The 18141-nt window shown below is 40.2% G+C and overlaps 1 protein-coding gene across 5 annotated transcripts; it reads right to left on the reverse strand.

Annotated features, from left to right (window-relative positions):
* Positions 1 to 1024: 1024 nt before the first annotated feature.
* Osbp (oxysterol binding protein) lies at positions 1025 to 17897 on the reverse strand. Of its 5 annotated transcripts, XM_076788361.1 has the most exons (13): positions 17836 to 17897; positions 17236 to 17753; positions 15772 to 15933; positions 13351 to 13416; positions 10251 to 10456; positions 8487 to 8740; positions 7883 to 8075; positions 5235 to 5518; positions 4822 to 5057; positions 4467 to 4743; positions 4006 to 4385; positions 3694 to 3914; positions 1025 to 3505 (listed from the first exon to the last, which is right to left on the reverse strand). In XM_076788361.1, the coding sequence occupies exons 2-13, from the start codon at positions 17277 to 17279 to the stop codon at positions 3363 to 3365; spliced, it is 2466 nt and encodes an 821-aa protein (XP_076644476.1). In that variant the 5' UTR covers positions 17280 to 17753; positions 17836 to 17897; the 3' UTR covers positions 1025 to 3362. The 5 variants fall into 5 exon arrangements, with proteins under 5 accessions (XP_076644476.1, XP_076644474.1, XP_076644473.1 ...); XM_076788359.1 differs by lacking the exons at positions 17236 to 17753; positions 17836 to 17897 and adding an exon at positions 16054 to 16329 and having other exon boundaries at positions 8487 to 8737; XM_076788358.1 differs by lacking the exons at positions 17236 to 17753; positions 17836 to 17897 and adding an exon at positions 16054 to 16329.
* Positions 17898 to 18141: the final 244 nt, after the last annotated feature.

Below are 18141 nucleotides of genomic sequence, written 5' to 3' on the forward strand. Positions count from 1 at the left end.
CACCGTGCGCATCGCGCATGTCGGTTAAATTCGCCCCGAATATATATATCCGGTCCATCAAAACCTCGCCAAGTTTCGTTTGAAATTGAAGTAGCTAATAATTCGACTGTAGATGTTTATGCAATTTCGAGTTTTTTTTTATGAACAGGTTTCCGAAGATTGCCGGTATCGGACTAGACGCCACGCGTCTCCTTTATGATAATAACAACCCGACCGACTTGAAGTAACCTTAAAAATCTCATGAAACTTTCATGGGAACTGTCGTTTTATTTTATCAATATTTGTACCAGACGGCATCGTCGGCGTGTTTCGATCACGACGACTATCTACAACGATAGAATTGATCGTTAAATTGCTTTCCAATTTGAGAACCATATATATATATATATATACACATATATATCGGTTCTCCGTTTCGAGCATATTGTTGCACTTCTTGTAATACTGTGTAGTGCAACAATGCAGACCGGATTTTCCGTACACGTTTCGCAGAATATTTATTAAGTATTTCTACATTTGAATTTCGTAGAAACGAACCGAAAGTTACCCGATAAAGGATAAGGATGTACCTCTGCGCAAGGATTAACATTTAAGTTGTATAACGAAATGTAATTAATTGCGAAGAAAGCAAATATATCTGTAACAATATGCTCGAAATGCCGTGTTAAAAGTACCTGAAGCTGTGTCATGAAAACAACGTAGTTTCTCGGCGATTGCGATAAATAACGAATACTTGAATATATTTCAGTCGCACGTCATAAAATCGATGACGCACAATGGCTAACTGGAACAAAGAATTCCAACGAAAAACTAAAGGAAAAACTTCAGTAGGGAAATTGTAAACGGTAATGATGGAATTTTATGGATGGAAATCAATCGGTGCTTCTTGGATTCGTCCGTCGGGTATTAGCATATAATGAAAAATCATTCAGCGCGGCTAATATACAGGCTGAATTAAAGCAATGCGCGAGGCAACAAAAAATGGATCGATCGGTGGGTATAGTAATAAAATGTTTCGACGATAAACGTTACCCGTTCACGATCGTTCGTTTTTAATTTGTTACAATAAATCAATACAATTCGTTCGATGGAACAAAAGGCTATAGTTATTTATCGTATAAATAATTGCACCATTTGTGCGATCAACGGGTGTTATATAGGAGATGATGCCGAAAGGCAAATATGTGAATGCTACAAAGATATTTTTGTTTCTTTCTCTCTTTCTCGTTCTCTCTCTCGCTCTCCCTTTTTTGTAGCGAAGCATTTGTATTTTATCGTTTCACACGAATAGCTAATGTACAAGCACTATATGTATAATCCAAACGTCTGTTTCTATCCGTCTTAACGTATCCTCTTTTAAATTATTTATTTTTTTATAGTTAATTCGTATTTATATGTATACAGATATATCCGATTATTATCAACTATTAAAATTATAATACAGCCAAAATACTTAATCGTAACAATCATCATAAACATTGGTTGCAAGCTAGGTGTTCCGTTCGGTATAGTCTTCTACGGACCGGAATAATGTAACTGTCAATATACAAATACTATGAACGGAACCGTTGTACGATGTGCTTGTAAGAGGGATATACAATGGGTTTTATTAATTATCATATATACATATACGGGCATACATACATACATAAATCCATGCATACATACATACATACATGCATACGTACGTACGCACGCACGCACTGTACCTGTGTATGGATGTGTGCGTGTCTATATACTATAGCATTCCAAAAAAAAAAGGAAAAAAAAGAAAGGAATTCCTGCTTTTTTTACGTCCAGTTATGCCACAAAAATCCTTCGGAGGGGACAACTTATTACAACTTATTGGCTCTCCGGGTATGACTTCGAATTTCCTTTGCACTCTTGTTGCATCAATACCGAATATATTTCGTAACATTAGCTCGACGGAGTGTATTAGTTAATTAGGCTAGCATAGGCAACCAGCCTATCTTCGTGGAACATTTAGTGTCTACGTCTGCACGGAAAACATCGCAGAAATTTGGAAGCGTATCCATTCACCGTATTCTATATGTCTGTTTTCTTCGTACTCGTCGTAGTCGTACGCTTGAGTCATCGATCGCGCACCTCGTTGCTACAAACACTTTGTATCCGCAGGAACATTTCTTCGAAGAGCGGTTACAGATTGTCGCCATCAGTATAACGAATGCCGCCTCTTATCCAACCATTATTTTTCTTTTTAATTTCCTCGCAAAAGGTTAAGACGTGGCAGTCGAGTGAACAGTCTGGCCGCACGTGTAAATGACCAATATGTAAAAAAGGCGTCGCCTACCGTATCTACTTTTACATAAATAATTCAATAAGGCGTTTCAGACACACTCGACACGGTTGCTTCTCTTGCTTCCTCGGGTTTATATGTGTGTATACTCAGCGATACTATGAAACATTTTCTTCTCTATGCTTTTCAATTTGCTTAAATTAACACTTGGCATCGCATCAAGCATCGAAAATACATTTTTATAGTCTACGTAAGTACTCTCCGCGATGGATACGTAAGGACCACCCCGTCAGAAAGTTCACTTGTTTTCCGAAGTTTGGTATTTACGATCGATCTCGTTAGAACTTACAGTCAGTTCCTTCCAGTTTCTAATAAAGAACAAATCTTTTATATATCTAGCCTCGTTTCGAACGAATCGCGCGAATTCTGTGGTGTTAACATTCAAGTGGATTCTCGTGTTTAAATCGAACTCCCAGTTGTAATTGTGGCTTCACTCACCACACTGATGCTTTCGTCATAAAAAATCATCATCATCGACCTTATTGCTATCTCAGTTTCAAACCGAAGTAACAAAATGTCTTGTAACTTATTATCGCTTATTAATAGTATCGGGATTATTTTGCGAATGTACGGTTATACATATATACGTGTCCAGCCTATTGACGAATACAGAAAATTTTCTTGGTATCTATACAAAAGTTGTATACAAAAGCATTATTAATTGGGCCGTACGGATTGAATGCGTCAATGTTCTGGTTGTTTACAAAAAGTAGGTGTAATGAAAGGGGGATGCGGTGTTAATATAGACAGAAGGACGCGTAGTAGAACAACGGAGTGGAGCAGGCGGAGCAATGATATTCTACAAAACACTCGTTTTAACGTGTCAGAATGCCGACATTTTGTCCAGTTCATTTGGAAGAATTAACGACTACACCATGATCTCTAACAACCCCATTTATCGCGTCAGCATTTCATAAAAGCAAATATTCTCCGCGGAAAGTGATCTCTAATATCGACTATCTCGCACTTCAAACAAATCCAAACATTTTTCCGTACTGTATATTAGCGGTCACATCATCATTAATCGATAGAATTATATTATAAGCTAAAATATATTTGGACACCGTGACCAGTCACCTTTACTTTTACATTCCCAATACTCGCCACCGTATACGTAGCATAGACTGTCTGTGTAAGGATCCTGCTCTTTTTTAAACCACAGCGGTACATACGTTTCGTACGGTAAACCTGATATAAATGAAAACCTTTTAATAGTATTCGTTTCTTAATCGAGTTTGGTAGCACGCGTAGAGGATATTCACAAATCTCTATCGTTCGAAATAACTGGCAAATATACGAATATTTTATTTCAAATGATAGAAATTTCTAGACACCCTGTGTACATCTTACAGCAATAAATACTGAATGAAATATACCTTGAGCAGCTGCTTTCTCAGCATCGTGTTCCCGAGAGCGTCGGACGGTCCTCTGTTTCTCCTCTAATCGAAGCTTCTCTGCATTCGCCTCGTCCCATTGGCCGTTTTCCATCAATCTCTGATCAGGCCTAAATCGGGAATCTGTAGGAGCTACACCCTCCTCGAGCTCGTTCAGCTGGCACGCTAATTCCGTGAAATTGTAGTACTTTTCACTGTCTTCCCTGTAAAATGAATTCACATCGCGATATCGTGATTAAATCGACGATCAAACGCACAACGACACCAGATATTAGTATTTCATCGAGTGCTTACGTTGGCATACGCCGTTTCCAAGCGAGTATGTAAGGCCCTGTTTTGTACACTGGATTATCCGGTGTGCCAGACGTACTAATCACAGGTGCGATTTCTATTTTCGAGTCCCACGTGCCTTGTACTACCCACTTGACTTCGTTACTTGAATTCATAACTACCCCCTTCACCTTACGCTGACTATCTCGCGAGAAGTACGAATACGGTGTGTATTTCAAATGGCACGTTATACCTTCTTTGTGATTGATTATATCTGTATCGCCGCTCTGATCAACCCATAATTTTCCTACTATAATATTGTGTACAGTGGTCGTGACTTTCCGCCACGTGTAGTGCTGCATTCCCCCTTCCATCTCGAGGTGAGCTGTTCCCAATGGTATTACCTGCATCGATATTCGAATTATTGTACCAAGAAGAAGTTTTACGAAACAAGAGAGCTTCTACTACCAGAACTTGACACTCACTTGAAGATATTTTCCACGGAATTTTGACGCCATGGTAAATTCTTGCCAACAACGCCATTTTCGGCCTTCGCAATGTTGCGCTAACATAGGAGGGTGATGAGATACTTGCTCTGAAATTGCTCTCCATCCTAAATCGTCGATTCGATCGCACTCGTACGTTTCGCCTAACAAAGGGTTAAAAGGTTTGCCAGTTCTGGTGGCGGTTGTGGAATAACTGGATATAGTAAATGCAGCCACATAAGCCATTTGCTCGTAGCTATCTGTACATTCTGCTGCCCTATTTCAAATCAGAATAAATATAATTCTTGTTTTCACTGTGAAAAAGAAATATTACAGAATGCAACAGTAAATATACCTGTCCAGAATATCTGCATATTCATAGTCTTCCGTAAGCCGCTGAAGCATGCTAAGCGGCTCAGAAAAGTTGACAGGCATAGGAATTTTTGATAAATCTTTGCCAATGCAATTTTTCATGATACTCCATAAGTTTAATGGATAATTTGGCTTTTCAGGTACTGTAATTCTCCGTTTCCTTTCGGAACCGGTTACCCTGGTGCTGCTAATGCTGCCATTGTTGGTTTGCCAATTTGTCTGATGCAAAAACAAAAAATAAACATGAGCATTCTCTGTTTAACGAAACCATACTGTATAGAATGAATCACCCAAGAATGGAATCTCTAGAAAAAACTGATCTTCCATTCACCGATGACTCAACTTCTTCGTGCTTACTTTGTCCTACAATCGACTATCGACCTGTTGTCCACTTACATTGTCCAGATTGTCTGTATTATCGGCAGCCGTGGGAGTTTGTACTATCGTAGAATCGGTCACAATAAGAAAGGAGTTTGCACCATTATTTTCTGACAAAGGCAATGGTGTTTGATCTCCTTCTGAACTAGAGCCATCATCGCTTCCCTGGGAATCAGTTCGATCTCTGGAATTGCTGGTCGCAACTCCTGGAATACTTAATGTAAACGTATCCGACTCTTGAGCATCATAAAACTCTACATTATCCTCCTCGTCTTCGGATGGAGAAGTTGTGACCGTTGTGTCTATAACAGTCACCAAAGCATCGTTCCCATCAGTCCGCTGTTTAAGCGATTAAACAGTACACACGCAGGCGATCATACACACGCACACGCACATCAACAGACGTATACGTGCAAGGTTAATAAAATTAAAGCCGATCAATGGAACCGTTATTCAATCGCAACCTTGTAAAAACTTCCGAATTCAAAATAAAGAAAACCTTCAAGTGTTGGGAGTCGGTTTGTCCGTTCAGATTAACGATAAAACGCAAATACATAAACATTCGAAATGCCGCGAGGCTATCGATACCGTTACGCAATGAACAGATAAGTTTCGCGCCAATATGGAAATACGTCGAAAACAAGACTAGGTATTTTCTGAAGTCGTGTAGCATATGCTCGAAAATATTTCGACTGGTTACTCGACGAATAGACCGATCGTTCGACCGCCCCGTCCTAGCCCCTCCCCCCTGTTTTTATCATTTATAAAGCAACGGCTTCCCTCCTCTCGGCTCCCTCGAACCGATTGAATCTCGGCGATGACAACTGCTACCATTTCATTGTACCGTCTACTACCCCCCAAATCTCGGTCCACACCTGCAGTACCAGTTCGAGCAACGAACAGCGAATTATCGAAAATGCATTATACATATATGTATACACACGCGTATGTTTCCTTTCGTATTTTTTCTCTCTTTTTGAACAGGCAACAGTAATGTACCGCGCATCAGGTTAGGCGCCGTGGTCCCGAGATCGGTTTGGCGGCTCTCATGTATTCAGATCTCTATCTTTGCTTAAAACTTGTTGGAAGTTGCGGACCGTTTGCGAGACGATGACCAGAAATTCCGTCCCTGCACGTTCGATCCCGATAACTATCGGTTTACATCTCCACTAATTCCTCTCACTCGGACACGATCGGAGAGAACGTCGATACATATATACATACATGTGTGTATAACCAATCCGAGAATTTATCACATGAATTTAATACCGCGAAGTTACGGAAGAGAAACGTGTTGGGAAAAACGCGAACGAAACAGTGATTTGCAAGGCCATCTGAGCCTGATTAAGCGCCAAGCTTGGGAGAACCGAAAGCACAGCCGTGTACGTATATATATGTATGCTGCTTCTATAGGTGTGTGAAGTGAACATACATATACGTACGTTCGGAAGGGGTCTGTATACGTCACCATAAAATGCTATACCGGACAGACTTTACATGCATAGATCACAAATCTACCAGTCCCGCCGCAACACGGTTTCAAGTCAAACGAAGCGCTGCGGCTGCCATCTTTAGAGAGGCACGATACTGTAGAAAGGCGCGAAAATTTGAAACGCAGCTGCTGGAAATAAGCTGCTGTCGATTAGCGTTCGAATGTACACGTACACACGTGGATTTCCAATTACATTTAACCGATACAAATTTGGTTAGAATTGTAACAATTAGTAACGATGAAATGACAATTTCACAATTGCATCCTTAAGGGTGTACACAACCTTGTTTGTTTATTTTTAGTAATAAAAAATATATATGAAATTAGAATTAAAACGTCGCTTAATATTTTCATAAGGGGAAAAAAATCAGTCAAACTCCACTATCTTTTGGAGGCTTCCAAGGTTGCATACCCCTTTAAGTATAATTGATTTTAGCACAACAAAAATAAAATTAATGTCACCGCTGTTTGTTAAGCCTAGTTTTATTCTGGTGAGCTGTAAAAATTTATAAACACATGTTTAAGCATTCTCTCTCTCTCTCTCTCTCTCCCTCTCTCCTTCTCTTTCTTGCTCTCTCTCTCTCTCTCTCTCTCTCACTCTCTATTTCTCGATAAACAGATAATCAGGAGCACTAACCGTGACAAAGCGTACGAGATCTCTTGTGCACGGTTAGTTAATAGCTGTGCACTATAGAGTATTGAATACAGCACCTCGTTACCCAAGAAACTTGAAAATCAACTGACAGCAGACATACATACGTGACAATGTGCTATGCATACATTTTCTCGGTCACTAAATACAGAACTAAGTGGCATAATCGGCATGGTACCGTGAACGTTGCACTTAGGGTGAAAGCTCAGCACAGCGTGGATAATGGGCAAGCAATCGAGTATGATTTTTTCCTGACGTTAGCACTGGTATCAGCTTATTACTTTACATCCGTGTACTATAGTCTGTTTTTCGAAAGAAGAGAGAGAAAGAGACTCGAGGCTCATCAACGGCCATAATAGCCGTTCACCCTAGTTCAGGCGCATAGCGGACTATAGGAATAGGGTGATCGTCTATTATAACTGTGCGTGTATACCAGGTGTCTCCTTTCGGAAAACAGACTGCAGTTACAGTTAACAGCATTACTGACCGTGCTCGATGATAAAAGAATAGAAATTTAATTACGCGAAGATCTGTGCCCCCCTGCTGGAGCCGCCGAGGGTATCGCATGCTGTGCAGCTTCTTCCAGGTGGGAATGCTGCCTGGCCAGCTGTTCCACCATTTTCTCTATCCGCACCTTCTGATCACGCTCGTGCTGTAGCAGTTTCTTCCACTTGGGCTCCTGTTGCTGCGCTAGTTGCAAATAGTCATTGCTTTTCTGAAATCACAATTTATCCTATTTTCTACGCGACTGTTACACCGTCGATGTTAATCCGTGAGCGATTAGTAAAACACTGTGGAATATATTATCTGTTAGACCTGTGATAATACACAACCGATTATGTCGAGTCATGCGCATGGTATTTACTTGTGAATGGAGCATGCCAATTAATTCTCTCTCTGTTCATAGAAAACCCAGACACACGATCGAATTGACCTGCTACGTCACCAGACGGTAATTCGAACAATAGTGTAAACAGTATTTGTTACGATTGCTATACATATCATAGCAAATTAGTAGACTTGCCAGGCCGCGCACCATGATCATATTCACACATCAAAAATTTAGAGGCAAACTACAGACGCATTTGTCTGTACATCGGTATTAAACGGGGGTCTTTCAACTTACATTAACCATAGCACCGGCTGCGATGCGAAACAGTGCGGCTCGTTCGCTGACTGTCTTTATTTTCGCTGCCAATTCCGGTGACGGAGGTTCGACCGCTTCAAGGTCGTTCAGGGACCTTTGAAGCATGGTGCCTCTCTTGTTGATTAAATCGTAACAGGACTGCAAGTCCTCCAATCGTTGGGACACGTCCTTTATCACAGACGCTTCCTCTGCTTTTTGACTGTCGTTGTCCTGAAATTCTTCCTCCTCTTCTTCTGGAACAAATCATAATCTACATAATGTGACTGTTTTAAAATCTCACGTACGACCGTGCCTTGTAGAGTATATCGGTTTGTTACACGCCGTTTAAAATAATAAATCTCTTGGGATTGAAGAAAAGACCTTGTGCTCCTTAGGAGCAGTTGGGACCAATGCTAAAGAATTTAATGTGCTGCAACTTGAACAATAAGACGCATCCTAATTATGACGCATTATGTTTCAACAGCAACTATATCTGTTTTGAGTCATGACTTATGGGTCGAGATATATGTATGTAGATAACGCGAGATCAGTCCGTTCCGAACGACTTTGCCCTAACACTTCACACAGCGAAATTTATTATGAGTCACCTAAACAAATTAAAATTAACAGAGCTCGTACCGTTAATCCGCTAAGTATCGTAAACAAATTAAGCGAGCAGAATTCGAGCGACATAAAGAAAAATATTGGTTGACATATATTACAGCGTCGGCAGGAAGAGATAAACGTAACCGTAATGGTATTCAAGACAGCCTGCATTCCTTTTTGTGCTTTAATTATCTCGGCGATTTCCTTTCGCGTTGTCAGTTATTAAAGCCTTTTGGAACAATAGAGCGTCACGTCGAATTTGACTTCATTGTGGCGAAGACAAATCGCCTCTAATAAGTTGAGATCTCTGCTGGAGTAATTAGAGAAGCGTGAACGGATATAGCGATCTCCGTTCCCTGAAGGTTGCTGACGTAACTTTATTATGTTTTTTGCTAAAGCTATCGCAGTTTCTCTTATGCGCTCTTTTATGTGAACGTAATGTTGCAAAGAAGGAGGACGAAGCATCTGTTTGGCATAGAGTTTTGAAAAATTACCATCCTCTGGAGTGCTCGTAATTATCAAAGGTAAGTCATACCAATGAGTACTAATTTCCAATTGAGAATAATTTACACGCTATGCCTCGTGTTGCCTGCGCTTAAGTCATCAATCACGAATCACTGCGTGAAAAAAATCCGTCGTCCCTACTTGGCATATGTCTTGCCAGAGGTAATTGCCTTCAATACTATGCTATAGAGTTCGCAGTGTGTTAATAGGTTCATTATTGAACAGAACTGATTCCTGCGGAGACTTTGAATCCAATGGGATATATTGTATATACAAAAAGAGAGGAAGAATCAATTGTACCATTCCTGGACCACGGCAAAATCAGCCGTACCAAATTAGATTGTTCTCTAACTACAAATGATTCCTCTATTAAGATATTCTGCTATGGCTGGACCAGAATGTTACCAATCTACACATGGCTCCTTTGAAGGATTCCTCTTTGAAGGTCACCGAACCTGTACAGTCCTGTCGAGTCTCCTGTTCAATAATCCTCTCTTTTCGATCCCTGTTCCAACTAAATTGGTCCGAACCGCGTGCAGATGCCATTTCCCTAATACTGAGATCTTGTGATTAGCGACGTTACAAAAAACAACGCGGGTGATTAGAATCACCAATGAATAGGGGTGTAAGAACGAATGATTTTCTCATACAGACCGGATTCCATCGCCTGGATGGCCTTGGCCTTCGCCAGCTCGAGGGCCGTGACCCACTGTTGACGTTCCACCTCTGTCGCCGCCTTGATATGGAAGGTTTGCGTGCCGCCATTGCTCACAACGAACGTGCAAGCGTCTACGGTGTGTATTAAGGCCCCGTGCAAGGATATCGTGCCGCGGCATGTGTGCGACATCTCGGCCGGACTTCTAAACAGAGAAAAGAAAACGCGAACAGTTCCGTGGACAGATCCTTCGGCCGATGAGAAATCGTATAACACAGAGAAAGACAGACGTGAGTTTGCGATAGGTAAATGCTTGCTTGCTAGATTGCCCTGCGTTAGCAAACCGAAGGTTTATCCAAGCCAAAGGAAACTCTTCCGATTCGCCGTAAGAATACACGCACGCACACGTGTGTTACTATGAAACTGAGCAATTAGTACAATCACTCGCTCCGTCACGCCATAATTTTCCAACCGTTCCTGGCTCGCAGCACAGTTCACAAAACTGCCAAGGGTGGTCTGTTTGTGCATTACTTTTGTTGCATTTGAAAATAACGAAAATCTGAGAGTTTCGACGGCTCCTAGCGTTGGAAAACTATGCGTCACGCCCACTTGCGACAAGGAAACACGCTCCATTGACCGTTCAACTTAACGCCTTCTCGACGAATGACGCATCTTGGCGTCAAACAGTTTTTTAAATAGTAACACGCTATTTTAGACGGTCCCGAGTCTTATGCGCTAAAATATTCATATTTGGTGGAAGTATTCCAATTTGCATCGGACGAGTATATTTCGACCGAACGTTAAATTGAACGGACAATATTGTATGACAGCCATCCCAATTGCCAAAAATTCGATAGAATCATCGAACGAAGAATACTTTCACCGTAAGAATTGCGAATGGTGTACGTGAATTACAGGTACGATAACAAATAAATCGTAGATACCCACAGTTTGCACCCATAATTTCTCAATACCTGGAACACCGAGCAACGACGACGTATGTTGCGACGGTTTACGTTACACAGTGACAATATAATGTACAATGTATGTAGACATATTAGAGCGCAGGAAACGAAAATGCCAATATTAGCGGAATCGATTATACTTTTTTTAAGCAGCACGTAGTCCCATTACCATTACTGTTCGACGCGCCACCGTTCCTTTATGCGAAATGACCAGAAACAACCAAAATATAACCTGATGAAAAGAAATCACAGATAAAGGGGTTGAGAGGGCGATGGGGTGAGATTTTCCCGATATAATTTAAAGAGTCGGTAGAGGGTGGTTTGCCGATTCAAGGTTGAGCGATTCGGACGATCATGCCAATATAACGCGTTCAGAAATTATCATTGCATATTGCATATAGTAAAAATTACAATAATTTCGTAGTTATAGTAAATGCGGCCCTCATCGGATTTCGTTAACATGAAAAAGACATATATGTATGTATCCAGTCAGCCAAACCTCCCAGTAACCAATTTACTATGAATTTGCCATAAAAATTTGTCTACAAATTCCGATCCACGAGTGAGTGCAAAGTTTGCAGACAAAATTCCATGCCAAACCAAGACCAAATCAACGCCAAACCTTGGCTTCGTTATAGAGGGCAGGTCGGTCGAACTAAGAGCGAAACTAATTTTGTTCTAAGAGTAAATATCGGGCCAAATCGGAGTAAACCTTGCTGTAGAAGGGAAACCGGCATTTTATTTAAACACTGAAGACAATGAAGATTTTTTTCGATATTTACTCTTAGAGCAAGATTAGGTCCGCTCTTAGTGCGACCGACCTGCCCTTTTCACGAGGGCAAGGTTTAGCCTCGATTTGCCCTCGTCTTGGCATGAAATTCCGCCTGCAAACTTTGCACTCAAATACCGAGCCTAATGCGGAAACAAACGGGTACTGAATTCACAGACAAATTTTGGTGGCAAATTCATAGCAAATCGCGAGTAGTACTGAGTAGTATGTGTGTATGTGTGTACGATCTGAAGCTCAACAAAATCATACGGTTTTTTTACAAAACTCCTCAACACTGGAACTACCGATAAAAATGCTGTTATGAGAAACGATTTAATGCATTTTTGCAACTTCTACGTGATAGTACAAAGTTGGTTGATTTTGGTTTACGGTAGTTTCAGCGTTCTTTTTTTTTGTCCGAGACATAGAATTACGAATGCGAAACATAATAACAGACGCAAAGCGTGATCTCATTTACTTAATTGTTAATCGATCAACATAACTATCAGCGCGCGCGCGCGCGCGCACATGTGTGAGTGTGTGTGTGTGTGCTCGCGCGCAGCGCAAGAACCCGATCAGACGGGGACGAAGGTTCATTGAAACAGATTACCACGACATAAATTGTTAACGAATTGAATTATCGTGCGACAATTGTGTCGTGCGTATCGACGAAGGTCTAATGCGGGAACTTTACTGTCCGTGTAAAGAAAGGCGAGTTAGTTCGTGATTGGTTAATAGATTCAGACAGACGCGTCGTTTCATTCTCGGTAGCGTTAATAAATCAACGTACATCGACGGACATTTATGCGTATCGTAATTATATCTTTGGAACGGATCCAACGGGTCAGTAAAAGTTCTACGTTCAGAAGACCTTCAGGATACTCCCGTGGCAGGAGGCGACGACAAAAACGAAGCAGCGTCTATCAAGTAGAACTGATTTGCACGTTGGTGTACTCGTGGACACAGAAACACAAAAATCGAATATATATCTCAAGTTCTCCCTTCTTCTCCTTTATCGCTTAAAAGTTCTCAATTGCAAAATATAAATGGATCGAACATATTATAGCCTTTGCGGTAGTGTTGACAGTCATGATTGCAAGGACGAAAAAATTTGATGGACAGTGGTTGAGGTTCTTTTGAAATAATAAAATGTTGAAGGTGTCAGGGCAGGGGAGGGTGGTAAGTAACAAATAATTAGGAAGACTATCGGTACATCGTATTATTAACGTGGCGCTAATATGTATATGTATATGTGAATGTAAACCAGTAGGCAACTCTAACATCGTCTTTGTCTGCTTGATTAACGAGTTCGATTCAAAGAAGAGTCAGAATATTTCGGCTTTTCTTCGATTTAATTTTACTTACTCGGAGGCTCTGCCAGCCTTCCGCTTGCGTCGTGTTGATATCTTTGGCCCCCCTGTTGGTTCAGCCCTAAACAGTCCATAAAACAAATAGTCCCCGTTCACATATTGTAACACTGCAGCAAAACGATATTTCTTTCAAAGTATCAAAAATTTTCTCTCTCGCTCTCTCTTTCACTCACTCTCGCACTCTAGTTCGTTCACTCTTACGTATTTATTCCTAGACGAGATCTCCTAATATCATGATCGAATGTACATATTATGTATTCTCAATCTTTTTTGTTTCATTAAAAAGACATACGGCTTTGAATCCACTTGGGTTCATAAGCCAACCGATTTGTTACGAAATCACAATGACAATATAAATTTTTTAATCTTATTCGGTTGTTGTTCTAACGTGCTCTACAGGATGACGCAGCAACCGTGTTGCAACAGGAAAAAGAAACGATTCCTTGTTCAAAAAGTGTGGAGAGAAAGCGTACGATAAAATTCGTGCATAAAACCGACTTCGTACAAATGTTATGTCACGTTTTTCCCCTGTTCTTTTTCTTCTTCTTTTTTTTTTTTTTGTACAATCTTGTTTTCCCACCTGCGCCGCCATCGCCGGTACACCCTGTATACGTTCACCTATCTTTTAATCTTTAATAAACAGAAACGGTGCAAACACCACCATGTATTATGTGTGTTGACTATAGACCATTTTGTGCTGGAAGCGTTCGACGTTCACGGTTTCAGGTGTGTGAAAATCAAAAACTCGCAAGGCGTTCGATCTCTCTCGTGTACATTCCTTGGTCTGTGTTCTGTTCCGATTGCAATATCGAAAAAGCATTGCAAACTCAAATCATCAAACTGTGCCAAGCGGAAAATCAGAAAAAAAGATCGGCGACGATTGCATATTGTGTAAGGGAGCGCGGACGTTCTAAATATAATGAAAACGAAACTGTGGAATTTCCTCGGACGTGCGCAACGTGATGTTCGTCGGGAGGGTGTATGTATTGTTTTTACCTACGGTCGGTAACTGCGACCGTCATGATTTCGACGTTGGTTGCGAGATAACGAAATACATATTTACGGCTGTTTCGTGGCAGAAAAAGGAACGAAGCGAATGTTTAAATAGACTGCGGAACTTGACGCGTTCTAATATGATTGAAAAAATCCTACGTCATCACCGAATTTTGCTTTTAATATCTTGAAACTACTCGAGCGGTTTTGTTTATTTTGAATTTGCATAAACTTCCATAGCCTGGCTCGATGTAATCAAAACACGATTCCGCACAGTGTTCGAAAACCAATAAAAAGCAAATATGCAATAAATGTAAATAAAAGTAAGTTCTACGTACAACAAATACGCGGTCCATGATGAATAATTCATGTTTACCCAGGCGATTTAACTCGAAATTTCAAGATAGGAGCGATTTCGAATTATCGCGATTCACGTTCCGTTGTACGCATATATATGTACATACCACATTGTTCAAAATTAAAATAAGACACTCTAATGCGAATTTTGTGCATTTATACCATATATCTTAATAAAACAAAACATTCAATCACATTCGATATATGTGTTTCTAAATAAAGCATGAAGATTCGCAAATCTAACGATTCGATTTGGCTAAGAATACTTGGATAAACCATATCGATAATAGTATCTGTAGCCGACCCTGCATCAGCTACTTGTGCGCATGCAACTTTGTACCATTAAACATTGAATGTGGTACCTTGTTTATCCTACACTTGGTTATCATAAATCATTTGAGGCTCTAATCTATTTACAATCATTAGACTATGACTGTTTTTGTGAGCATAGATTCCTAAGGACCCATTAAATAGCAAATAAAGTAGTGACACTGACAGATTTTTAAAAAACTTATACCATACCAAAAAATCCACAGTGCAATAATCATAATTTGATCATTATTTCTGTTATACGATATAAAACTGTTCCTTGTAAAACTATATTATAAAATATAATGTTAGACTCACTTGAATAGTCATGTAAGAACTCTATAAAACAGATCTATTTTCCTTCTCTTAACTATATTTAAGGCTGGAGGTTGCTATGCACATATCCACTTAACAGATGGACAATACAGGTTATATACACATGTATATCCAACACTATTTCTGTAGTTATAATTCAATAGAAAGCTCCACTTAGGGGTGTCATTCAACAAAGAAATTCATGTGTTTAGTCCGCGGTAATTGTAACCGAGCAATTGAAAAAAGGGGAACAGTTTTATATCGTGATCAAACAATTAAGTTCCTGATAATGGTTGTTATTGTTGGTCATGTCAAAAAACCAGCACAATGGAGGCGGTAAAATGTAATGAGAACCAGTCGTATCGGTGTTTGACCGCGAGCTTGCACGCGGCCAACGATGGGGTAATTAAAATAAGACATACTGACACGTAGAGGAAACTACCTGTAATACGACAGTAGGCCATTTGTCAGGACGAACCATCTTCGCTGGTAACCTTTCAAATAATTAGTCCATTTAAAGAGCCAGCCTCTCATGTCCTGCGTGCCGTGCTGAGCCTTCTGGTCTCCCATTTTACAATACGTTGCGTGATCACACGCGTTTCGCCTGAAATTACAATACACTCGAATATCTGCGCACACATCACCCGTATCGCACGGCCACCATTTTGATATTCCACTGGCCCACGAACTTGCTCGCTCTTAGATCGAAATTCTACTTATGTACACTGTTTGTCGGACTGTAATAAAACCAACGGCGATACCAACAAACACGGCAGCCTGTGCTCCAGAACACGATAATACGAAACAATATGGATCCTTCTTTCGCACAGCGTGATAACCCGCCACGTTACTCGGTGACGGCGCCCTAACCTTTATTACCGAGTCACCTATACTGGGTGTCATGAAGTATGCGATAGCGATTCTCCATGAAAAAAATTGATCGAAAACATACAATTTAACTTTTTCAACGATGCGCTAGCGTTCCAGGGGGGAGAACCAGTTCTCCAACGAGCGTAATAGGTCGAACAAATATCATCAATATGTTTTGCTTGTCTATCTATATAATTACAGAAATCGCAAACACGTTCGTCGAAAATGATTAATTCAATCAATTTATTCTCTCTTATCGTTTTAAAAGAAATGACAAGTTCGTCTACTCTCTTATGATGAGATGATTTCTTTTAATTAAATGATTATCCAATTATATTTCCTTTGAATCGCTTTTCACTTGTATAAAATAAGTCATAAAGACTTTATACTGCATTACTATTGTAAATACTGCAAAGAGATAAAAACATTTTCGATTTTACTGTTTGATGAAAGATTAAAATGGAAATATCGTGAAATTATTTTTTGTTTATATATTATTTGTCACCTCTCAGATCATCTTGTATAATATTCATATTCTTGTGTACACTTATTCACGGAAATTTGATTATAGGTAATCTATGATTTTGCCGATTTCTCGACGTTTTTGTTCGTCTGTATCGTTTCCACTCTTTTCGCGTGACGATCGATGGCGAATATATAAAGATGAAAAGAACAATAATCGATAGCTGCGATGACGTAGAATCGTAATGCCAAAAATTAAGGATTCGAATTCTAACGAATCTTACCACGAAGATGGCATACGTTGAATTTTCCGATAATCGCAACGATCGAAAGTTCAAGTCGATAAACAAATTCTAATTTGCTATAGAAACGAACGAAACGGCACGAGGTTGCTGTCATTCTTGACATTTTTTCCCCATTGATCCGATAGGAAAGGCTAGTTATATGTATACACGTGTACGACTCAAATAGAGAATGACAAACGCGAAACGCGCGACAGATTCAATATTACCGATTAATTACAATACGGACACGCTAATTGCGTCGCAGGAGAATTAGAAAAATAATTACGTACTTTTTGAAACGGACACGCCATCGAAAATACGTTCGTTCTGTCATTTGGCGAGGTATGCGCACGATCTGCTCAGACGAATTGTTCCGCCGCTCGAGAGAGATGTCATGAAGGAAAAGCACTCGACACACTCTTCGATTAGATGCTTGATACTGACCATTATCTTCGAACCGAACCAAGCTCTTAATTTATCTGAGCAGATCGCACAACGGTACGAACGGCGTCGAGTGTCTCTTTATTCTGCTGTACAAAGGATATGTTACGAATTTTCGATGTATTAATAGTTGTGTAGTCAGCTCGCGTGCTCGTAATATACGTATTCGAAGCCCGGAAACATGATTCTTAAGATTGGCTACGCGTGTTAGCCGTTTCATTAACATGACTTAGTGCATATCCGTCGTTTCAATAAGATTTGGCGAACGTAGCACGGTGAGAAAGGTGGAGCTCCATGAATAATTCTTTATCGATAATACCGGAGTGGACAACAACGTTACCGATCTTGTTCTGTCGTTCAATTATGCCTATAAGAAGAATGATACCGATATTACGTCGACGCACGAGTTTCGTTTCCGATCTTATACTTCTAATAATGTTGCGCTCAACTTTTTTCATTAATACCAGGTGTCCCAGAGGTTTTTTACTAAGCGGGCTAATCTAATCTTTTAATGCATGTATACGTAAACAAGATATATTCCGATCAACGGACCGTGGAAGAATGAAGAACGAATTCTTCGATTTCACACATTTATGAATGTCTCACCTGCGCGCGCGCAGGCGTAGCGTGGCGTAATTGATAACTAATGATCCTTAAATCTGGGTCGGTAACATCGGTATGATGTTTGCGCAGTCGATAAAGTAGAATTCTAGTGGATGATGCGTCGGAGAAATTTAACCTTTTTTTTATATCGA

Source organism: Halictus rubicundus, chromosome 5 (genome assembly GCF_050948215.1).
Source record: "Halictus rubicundus isolate RS-2024b chromosome 5, iyHalRubi1_principal, whole genome shotgun sequence".
Lineage (NCBI taxonomy): Eukaryota > Metazoa > Arthropoda > Insecta > Hymenoptera > Halictidae > Halictus > Halictus rubicundus.

What these genes read in the sequence shown, in the direction of transcription:
- Osbp (XM_076788358.1), bottom strand. Translation starts at nt 16,232, where the DNA reads ATGACACCCAGTATAGGTGACTCGGTAATAAAGGTTAGGGCGCCGTCA. An exon ending in CATCCAGGCGATGGAATCCG is followed by an intron (nt 8,741 to 10,250) that starts GTCTGTATGAGA and finishes GATTTGTTCCAG; the next exon opens with AAGAAGAGGAGGAAGAATTT. An exon ending in ATACAGACAATCTGGACAAT is followed by an intron (nt 5,058 to 5,234) that starts GTAAGTGGACAA and finishes TTTTTGCATCAG; the next exon opens with ACAAATTGGCAAACCAACAA.